The sequence below is a fragment of the Camelina sativa genome, chromosome 8, assembly GCF_000633955.1.
Source record: "Camelina sativa cultivar DH55 chromosome 8, Cs, whole genome shotgun sequence".
Lineage (NCBI taxonomy): Eukaryota > Viridiplantae > Streptophyta > Magnoliopsida > Brassicales > Brassicaceae > Camelina > Camelina sativa.
The window spans coordinates 26,284,150-26,293,838 of NC_025692.1; the positions used below are offsets into that span (position 1 = coordinate 26,284,150).

General features: G+C 37.9%; 1 protein-coding gene and 2 pseudogenes across 2 annotated transcripts; 1 reads left to right on the forward strand and 2 right to left on the reverse strand.

Annotated features, from left to right (window-relative positions):
* Positions 530–5,633, forward strand: LOC104708752 (heat stress transcription factor A-3-like). Of its 2 annotated transcripts, XM_019228997.1 has the most exons (3): positions 530–1,208; positions 1,873–1,953; positions 4,672–5,633. In XM_019228997.1, exons 1-3 carry the CDS (start codon positions 876–878, stop codon positions 5,506–5,508), a joined length of 1,251 nt encoding a protein of 416 aa, XP_019084542.1. In that variant the 5' UTR covers positions 530–875; the 3' UTR covers positions 5,509–5,633. The 2 variants fall into 2 exon arrangements, with proteins under 2 accessions (XP_019084542.1, XP_019084541.1); XM_019228996.1 differs by lacking the exon at positions 4,672–5,633 and having other exon boundaries at positions 1,873–2,915.
* Positions 3,121–4,657, reverse strand: LOC104708751 (annotated as a pseudogene).
* Positions 5,839–8,536, reverse strand: LOC104708750 (annotated as a pseudogene).

The window sequence follows — 9,689 nt, forward strand, 5'->3', positions numbered from 1 at the left end:
TAAGAAAAATACATTTATTTAAGTTATATTAACAACATATAAATATTTATAATTACATATATAGATATAAAACATAATAATTTAATTATATGTAATTTAAAAATCAAAAATAAATATTAAAATAAAATGTATGTAATTTTAAGCGGGTTAGGCGGTCATCTAGGCGCCTGCTGAGTGCCTAGCGTCTAGACGGCGCCTAGGCGACCGCCTAGACCGCTTTCTTGAACACTGACTATATCGTTTGATAGATTTGGTAAGCAACCAATAGGATGGCGTAAATTAAAATGATAGGACTCTCTCTCTCTAATCTAAAACACACACGAAAAAAATTCTTAAAAAAAAGGAAACGCGAGAAAACGAATCTGTGTGTGTGGGTGTGTGAGTGAGATCGTCGAGAGGGACCAAAGTAGAAAGCTGACCTGGCAAACACGCGATATCACTCCTTTCCTCCTTTCAATAAATATCTAGAAAAATATCCAAATATCACGTGGGTCCCACTTTCGAAACAACTAATAAAAACCTTCTTCAATGTCGGTGTGTTCAGAGTTCACCCCCTTAACACAAACAAACCAACGAATCAAAGAAAGAAGATGACGAAGAAGATGAATCCACGGTGGCGGAAAACTGACCCACCCATCATCCCACCGCCTCTCTTTTCCCCTTCCCCCCTGAGATTTTTTTTTCAAGCTACAGTTTGTCGGTTACTTCCTTCTTCTCCCTAAAAACCTTTATAAACCCTTACAAACCTCTCTTCCTTTTCTTAATCCCTCATTAGTATCACACCCACACCCTTACTTAGTTTCTCTCTCTCTCTCTCTCTCTCTCTCTCTCTCTCTTTTTTACTAAACCGTTAAATTTCGCTTCTTTTATCAACAATGAGCCCAAAAAAAGATGATTTTTTTTCCAAACCAACTCCAATTTCAGTACCACCAGGGTCTCTCTACTGCGTCGACGCTGACACCATGGGTTCTTCTCCTCCTCCTCCACTCCCTATCCCACTAGACTTATTGCAAGGGAATCAAGTCCCTCCCTTTTTGTCCAAGACCTTTGATTTGGTTGACGACCCGACTCTTGACCCGGTCATCTCTTGGGGACTCACCGGTGCCAGCTTCGTCGTTTGGGATCCTCTCGAGTTCGCCAGAATCATTCTCCCTAGGAACTTCAAACATAACAATTTCTCCAGCTTCGTCAGACAGCTTAACACTTATGTGGGTATCATCACTTCTTATAAATGACCCTTTATCTTCTTCTAATCTCTCTTCTCTGCTTTTTGTTTTTGTAGATAGTTTACATGGATGCTGCTAAATTTCTGTTTTTTTTTCCCTTTTTTGTTTTTTCAATTTTTGGTTTTGTATATGTTTCTGTAATCTTTTTGATGTGATACTCAAAACACACATGTTTTGTATTAGATTCTCGAAACTGGTTTTTGAATAACTTGTAAAACTATACCTGTAATTTTGTTTCTCTTTTTGGGATTTGTGAAATCTCTACTCATGTAACACTGAACTTTTGTATCTATCAAATTTTGGCTTGCCTTTGGTTTGGATGTTATATTAACTTGTAACCTTGTTGAGATGATCTGACCGAGATACTACTACTCTTTGTATCATTAATTAATTATGGTGGTGTCGTCTTCTACTAATGTAGTAATGTTTTGTTATTTCCTCACAATGTCATCTTCGCTACTGTTTAAGACTGTTTTTTACTCACATGTTCTTCACTCTTAAAGGTAGAATCTTCTAACTTATGATTTACACTGACCTTAAAGATATTTGGATTGCAATCTGCTTCGTGTGATCTTGATGTATTGTTCTCTTACTTTGTTCTTGAGCTTTTTTTTGAGTTGTTCTTGGGGGTTGGAAATGTTTCCAGGGATTTCGAAAGATTCATACTGACAAATGGGAATTCGCTAATGAGGCTTTCCTTAGAGGCAAGAAGCATCTTCTCAAGAACATTCAACGTCGTCGATCACCACAATCTAACCAAACTTGCACTAGTAGTAGCTGCAGCCAAAGCCAAGGGTCACCTACTGAGGTTGGAGGAGAGATCGAGAAGCTGAGGAAAGAGCGGCGTGCATTGATGGAGGAAATGGTTGAGCTTCAGCAGCAAAGCAGAGGCACAGCTCGCCACGTGGACTCTGTGAACCAGAGGCTGAAAGCTGCAGAGCAGCGTCAGAAGCAGTTGCTCTCTTTCTTGGCTAAGTTGTTTCAGAACCCGGGTTTCTTGGAACGCATGAAGAACCTCAAAGGTAGAGAAAAAGGAGCACTCGGATTCGAAAAGGCGAGAAGGAAGTTCATCAAGCCCCAACAGCAGCAGCCTCAGGATTCTCCAACAGCAGGGGAGATGGTGAAGTGTGAAGCTGATGATTGGGAGAGATTGCTAATGTATGACGAAGAGACTGAGAACACTCTACTCTCTGACCAGCAAGGGATGACTTCAAGCGTAGGAGGAGCTGATCCTAAAGGCAAGAACTTGATGAATCTATCAGAAGAAGAGATGACAGAACCAGATTACTTCATGACCTTCCCATCTCCTGAAGGACTTGTCAAACAAGAAGAGACAACATGGAGTATAGGTTTTGATACTACAATACCAAGTTTCAGCAACACCGATGTATGGGGAAACACAGTGGACTATAATGATGTCTCAGAGTTTGGTTCTGTTGCAGAAACAACAAGTGGTGGTGCTTTGCCTGATGTATACTGGGAACAATTTGCTGCAGGAATCACAGAGACTGGATTCAACTGGCCAAGTGGTGATGATGATAATACACCAATTAATGATCCTTAAGAGCTTTTCATATATATAGTTTAGACCAGATCGAAACCCGTTTATTATCGGGTGAACTATTAATTCATTATTCATTTTGAATGCACTCTTTTACATATAATAATAATGAGTTTGATTGTGCCTTATTCAGAATCCAGGTTTTTTCACATTGTTTTTTATGGATTATACACTTAACTATGTTTTAATCTGAATCTTTGGGTTTTTATCTGGTGGAGTAATCAAATGTTTGCAGGTCTGAAGTGGAACGATGTTTCTTTGAGGATTCTTCTTTCTAAAGCTGTCTGGTTTGAATCTTCACAATCATTCATGTCCCAGGTACAAATGCAAAAGCTCTTTCTCTCTCTGTGTCTTCTTCTTCTTCTTTTCTTTTTTAACTAAAAGATTCAAAAGTGAAAACAAAGACTCATATATCTTAAAGCTTAGAACAGACTAGTTGAAAAACAAAAAAGCTTAGAAGCAGGCAAGCAGAAAAATGATTGATTACATGAAACTCTCTCTCTCTCTCTGTGTATCTCTAAATAAACATAAGAGTTTCTACGTGATGTAAGAAAGTAAATACTGTATCAAAATTTCTAATTGTATGCTTGGTGTTTCCTAGTAGCTCAACACTTCTAACCCGGTTGCTTTTGTGCTTTTGTGATCCACAAAGTAAACATACAACTCTTTAAACTGGATGGGTGCAAAGACAAACTCTCCCATCTCAGAAACGCCCAACATTTTCAAACAGGAATGGCGTTTTCTCTCAGTACTATTTAGAGAAAAAGATAGGCGTTGTTTCGACCAATCTTGTCTCTTGGCGTCCTCTAGAACCCACAGAATGAAAGTGTAGCGTTCATCATACGCTCGAGTGACAAGAGCTACTTTCCCATGGTAGTTAAGCAACTTATTAAATCCCCTGCCATCCTCGGGAAGTACGGAAGCAATTTCCAAAGTTTCAGACCTCAAATCAAACCCTACCAAGAGTTCCCGTGATGGTAAAGGGACCGGAAGCAGTGTAATATAAAACGCCATCTATGCAGACAGAGTTAGGTTCTAAGGGACGGTGAGGAGTGGGGCATTGGATCGTTCTCCAATTTTCAGCTCCTCCCAATGTGAGCACTTGATGTCCACGAAACCAAGTAACATTGGTGAACAAGCACAAGACTTTGTATTGGGCATTAACCCGATCATATCCTAAAAAGGATCTGACGATGACATCAGTGGCGTTGAGAGTGGGTAAGGTTATGGATTGACCTGTGGTGGGATTACTTACAACTTGTTCTTGACCATATAAAAAACTGATCAACCCATGGACATAACTAGGCTCCTGGTAACGCAGTTCCTTTGAATGACACACCGTACTTGATAGAAACTCAGCAAGTGGTTTTTCCTCTTCCACCAGAGTTGGTTTGGAGAAAAAGTGGAAGTTTTCTTCACAAGTCTTTGTTCTACCACTGACAGCAAAGAGGAAGCGAGGCTGCTTCTTTGGGGAAGACCGTAACGAGAACCATCTCACGAAATCCTCACCGCGGATGATTCTTTCCCATAACTTTGATACGCAAACGAACCTGCCTATAGATTTGGCAGGCAACCTCAACAGAATCTCGAACACTACGTCCCCTGGAACTGGATTATTCTTCTGCATATCTCCCCAACTCTGCTTTGTTTGTTCTCTGTTCTTCAACTATACCTATGCCTCTAACCCTTTATATATATATATGTAAAGAAAAAAAAATGGAAATACATCTTTTATTTTTATTTTCTGCATACATATTTTGCTGCCACAATACAAATTATTATTTTATAATTTTTGATTTACTCGTGTTTTCAGACTAAACTTTATTTTAAGTTTCACATAATAATAATGATAAATATAAATAAATAAAGAGGTGGGNCAAGAACATTCAACGTCGTCGATCACCACAATCTAACCAAACTTGCACTAGTAGTAGCTGCAGCCAAAGCCAAGGGTCACCTACTGAGGTTGGAGGAGAGATCGAGAAGCTGAGGAAAGAGCGGCGTGCATTGATGGAGGAAATGGTTGAGCTTCAGCAGCAAAGCAGAGGCACAGCTCGCCACGTGGACTCTGTGAACCAGAGGCTGAAAGCTGCAGAGCAGCGTCAGAAGCAGTTGCTCTCTTTCTTGGCTAAGTTGTTTCAGAACCCGGGTTTCTTGGAACGCATGAAGAACCTCAAAGGTAGAGAAAAAGGAGCACTCGGATTCGAAAAGGCGAGAAGGAAGTTCATCAAGCCCCAACAGCAGCAGCCTCAGGATTCTCCAACAGCAGGGGAGATGGTGAAGTGTGAAGCTGATGATTGGGAGAGATTGCTAATGTATGACGAAGAGACTGAGAACACTCTACTCTCTGACCAGCAAGGGATGACTTCAAGCGTAGGAGGAGCTGATCCTAAAGGCAAGAACTTGATGAATCTATCAGAAGAAGAGATGACAGAACCAGATTACTTCATGACCTTCCCATCTCCTGAAGGACTTGTCAAACAAGAAGAGACAACATGGAGTATAGGTTTTGATACTACAATACCAAGTTTCAGCAACACCGATGTATGGGGAAACACAGTGGACTATAATGATGTCTCAGAGTTTGGTTCTGTTGCAGAAACAACAAGTGGTGGTGCTTTGCCTGATGTATACTGGGAACAATTTGCTGCAGGAATCACAGAGACTGGATTCAACTGGCCAAGTGGTGATGATGATAATACACCAATTAATGATCCTTAAGAGCTTTTCATATATATAGTTTAGACCAGATCGAAACCCGTTTATTATCGGGTGAACTATTAATTCATTATTCATTTTGAATGCACTCTTTTACATATAATAATAATGAGTTTGATTGTGCCTTATTCAGAATCCAGGTTTTTTCACATTGTTTTTTATGGATTATACACTTAACTATGTTTTAATCTGAATCTTTGGGTTTTTATCTGGTGGAGTAATCAAATGTTTGCAGGTCTGAAGTGGAACGATGTTTCTTTGAGGATTCTTCTTTCTAAAGCTGTCTGGTTTGAATCTTCACAATCATTCATGTCCCAGGTACAAATGCAAAAGCTCTTTCTCTCTCTGTGTCTTCTTCTTCTTCTTTTCTTTTTTAACTAAAAGATTCAAAAGTGAAAACAAAGACTCATATATCTTAAAGCTTAGAACAGACTAGTTGAAAAACAAAAAAGCTTAGAAGCAGGCAAGCAGAAAAATGATTGATTACATGAAACTCTCTCTCTCTCTCTGTGTATCTCTAAATAAACATAAGAGTTTCTACGTGATGTAAGAAAGTAAATACTGTATCAAAATTTCTAATTGTATGCTTGGTGTTTCCTAGTAGCTCAACACTTCTAACCCGGTTGCTTTTGTGCTTTTGTGATCCACAAAGTAAACATACAACTCTTTAAACTGGATGGGTGCAAAGACAAACTCTCCCATCTCAGAAACGCCCAACATTTTCAAACAGGAATGGCGTTTTCTCTCAGTACTATTTAGAGAAAAAGATAGGCGTTGTTTCGACCAATCTTGTCTCTTGGCGTCCTCTAGAACCCACAGAATGAAAGTGTAGCGTTCATCATACGCTCGAGTGACAAGAGCTACTTTCCCATGGTAGTTAAGCAACTTATTAAATCCCCTGCCATCCTCGGGAAGTACGGAAGCAATTTCCAAAGTTTCAGACCTCAAATCAAACCCTACCAAGAGTTCCCGTGATGGTAAAGGGACCGGAAGCAGTGTAATATAAAACGCCATCTATGCAGACAGAGTTAGGTTCTAAGGGACGGTGAGGAGTGGGGCATTGGATCGTTCTCCAATTTTCAGCTCCTCCCAATGTGAGCACTTGATGTCCACGAAACCAAGTAACATTGGTGAACAAGCACAAGACTTTGTATTGGGCATTAACCCGATCATATCCTAAAAAGGATCTGACGATGACATCAGTGGCGTTGAGAGTGGGTAAGGTTATGGATTGACCTGTGGTGGGATTACTTACAACTTGTTCTTGACCATATAAAAAACTGATCAACCCATGGACATAACTAGGCTCCTGGTAACGCAGTTCCTTTGAATGACACACCGTACTTGATAGAAACTCAGCAAGTGGTTTTTCCTCTTCCACCAGAGTTGGTTTGGAGAAAAAGTGGAAGTTTTCTTCACAAGTCTTTGTTCTACCACTGACAGCAAAGAGGAAGCGAGGCTGCTTCTTTGGGGAAGACCGTAACGAGAACCATCTCACGAAATCCTCACCGCGGATGATTCTTTCCCATAACTTTGATACGCAAACGAACCTGCCTATAGATTTGGCAGGCAACCTCAACAGAATCTCGAACACTACGTCCCCTGGAACTGGATTATTCTTCTGCATATCTCCCCAACTCTGCTTTGTTTGTTCTCTGTTCTTCAACTATACCTATGCCTCTAACCCTTTATATATATATATGTAAAGAAAAAAAAATGGAAATACATCTTTTATTTTTATTTTCTGCATACATATTTTGCTGCCACAATACAAATTATTATTTTATAATTTTTGATTTACTCGTGTTTTCAGACTAAACTTTATTTTAAGTTTCACATAATAATAATGATAAATATAAATAAATAAAGAGGTGGGGGATGGTTAAGGCTTGTGGTGGCTTTGAGTGTAGATGTAGTCCAAGTGAGATTCAGTGATCATCCTTCTCTTCGTACACTCTTCATCCCGCTCCTCACACTTCTCTTCACCCATCAGCTTTGAACCAAGATATCCAGGAGAATATAAATAATTTAATTTACGAATATAATATAAGGTCGGTTAAAAAAATAACTTACCGGCGATAATTCTTGGGCCATCTCAGAAGCCTTATCTGCTTGTGTAGCCTTAGCCCAAACCAAATTATCATTCTTGCTTCCTTCTTCTTTTTTTGCCGTAAAAAAAAATGTGAAAGAAAAAAGAATGTAAAAATTGGTGAGAGAGAAGTAGTTCAGCAGATTTTTAACAAGAACATACAGTAGATTTAAAGATCTCTCCTTTTTGTCACTCATTGAGGATCTATAAGACTATATAACCAAATATGGTCCCAAGGTTCCTACGGCGCGCAAGTGATCGGAACCTAATATTTCATGCTAAGATTTGAATTATGGGTCATTGAAAGGCTTTACATTAATCACATATATAGTTTTCATACATTTAATTGGTGGTTAGATTTTTTTTTTCCTTATCGAACTTAAGGAACAATCACGGATCACATGGAAATCTTTGAAATATTCAATATCTAAAACTCTAAATGATCCACAAGAGAATTATATTATAAGGAAAAATTGTGATTCTATACTTTATAAAATAAAAGAGTTCCCATTGTTTCCGGCAACCAAAGCTCAAACAAAAGTTTCTTAAAAAGTATTTTAATATACAAGTATATATAGGTAAAATACATATATACATGCATGATGCTGATGCATGGGTCTATATATTACATGGTATATATTAGAGTAGTTTTGTTCCCAAAAAAAAAAAGGGTATATAGTAGTATATACGTATGTATATATACCTTCGTTATCCCCTTGCAAAGAACGTTGATGAGCCGTACGAAGCTCAGAGAACTGAAGAATAAGAAGAACAACGAAAAGGAAGAACATAATCCCAAGTTTCTTTTCCATTTTCTTTTTTCGTTTCAGAGACTTTTTGAGGACTATACAAACATGAAGAAGAAGTCAAAAGTTTTTATATATGTCTAGATCTCTCACATGGTCGGTTACATTTACTTATTTACGTTTATGCCCATATTTTATAGTGTGTTGTGGTCTGTGGAGTGGATCCTCTTTTTATTTTATTTTTCAACCTTCATTTTGCGAGGAGTTAGTATACGCAACTTCAATCAACCAGAGAGTACCAGACAAAACAACTAGACGACAACTACTTATACACTCATTTACTTACTAGGTAAAGTTGTAGAAACATTTGGTTAATATTAGAATTATATAAGTAAAACCTTTTTATGAATCTTCTCCTACTGTATTTACTCGAAAATTAGTCGAAACAAGTTGACAATTAAAACCACGAGTGTTATAAGTTAAACCAGTTTATGAATTTTCACCTCTTCCGAACAATACAATGTTTTTTTATAACATTAAATTCTTAATTTAGTTCTGCTATTAACATAATACAGTAGTAGTTTTTTTTGGTTGACACAACACAGTGGCGATATTCCCCACCCACGAGATATAAAGATTCCTCCTCGTTGGTTGTGTAATGTAATGACAAAAGCAAAACGTACGCACTCTCTTTTGGCGTTACACAAAATTACTACTCTATTATTCATGTCCGTTGTTTCCTATTACCTCTATTATATAATACAGTAAATGTTAACCTTTTTTTCCTCGGACTAGATTACATTCACATTTAACAGTTTCATCTATATCAACTAAGACTACTAAGTTGTGGGAATCGACGTAGAGGAGCTAAGTAACAATAAAACAACTCAATTTGAAAATACAAATGTAAATCATTTTTTTTTGTTTGTTAAAATACAAATGTAAATCATGCATGCATGAATCTCCGTTTGACGTTGATGATTTCGAAGAGGGGATATAACAAAGGATATTATTAGAATGAATAACTTTTTTATACTTATCCCAAGATAATGTAAGACAACTGTATCTCCTATGTTATTAAGAAAATGGAAACCTAAAATCCTTAATTAGAGAATATTAAGCGGGTGGTAATGATATGGGGGTGTCACATCATTTAGGGATTTGGATCTATCTTTGACTAATTCGATTTATGTATGACAAGGAATTTGGAAAGAGAAGGGATCATCACGACACGAGCCTAATTTGATTACTTGTTGGGAGTCATTATCATATTACTATTTTTGCGGTAAGCCGACACATTCGAGAAACTAATAAAATTATGCGTATCTTTTTAGCGTTAGATAAGAGAA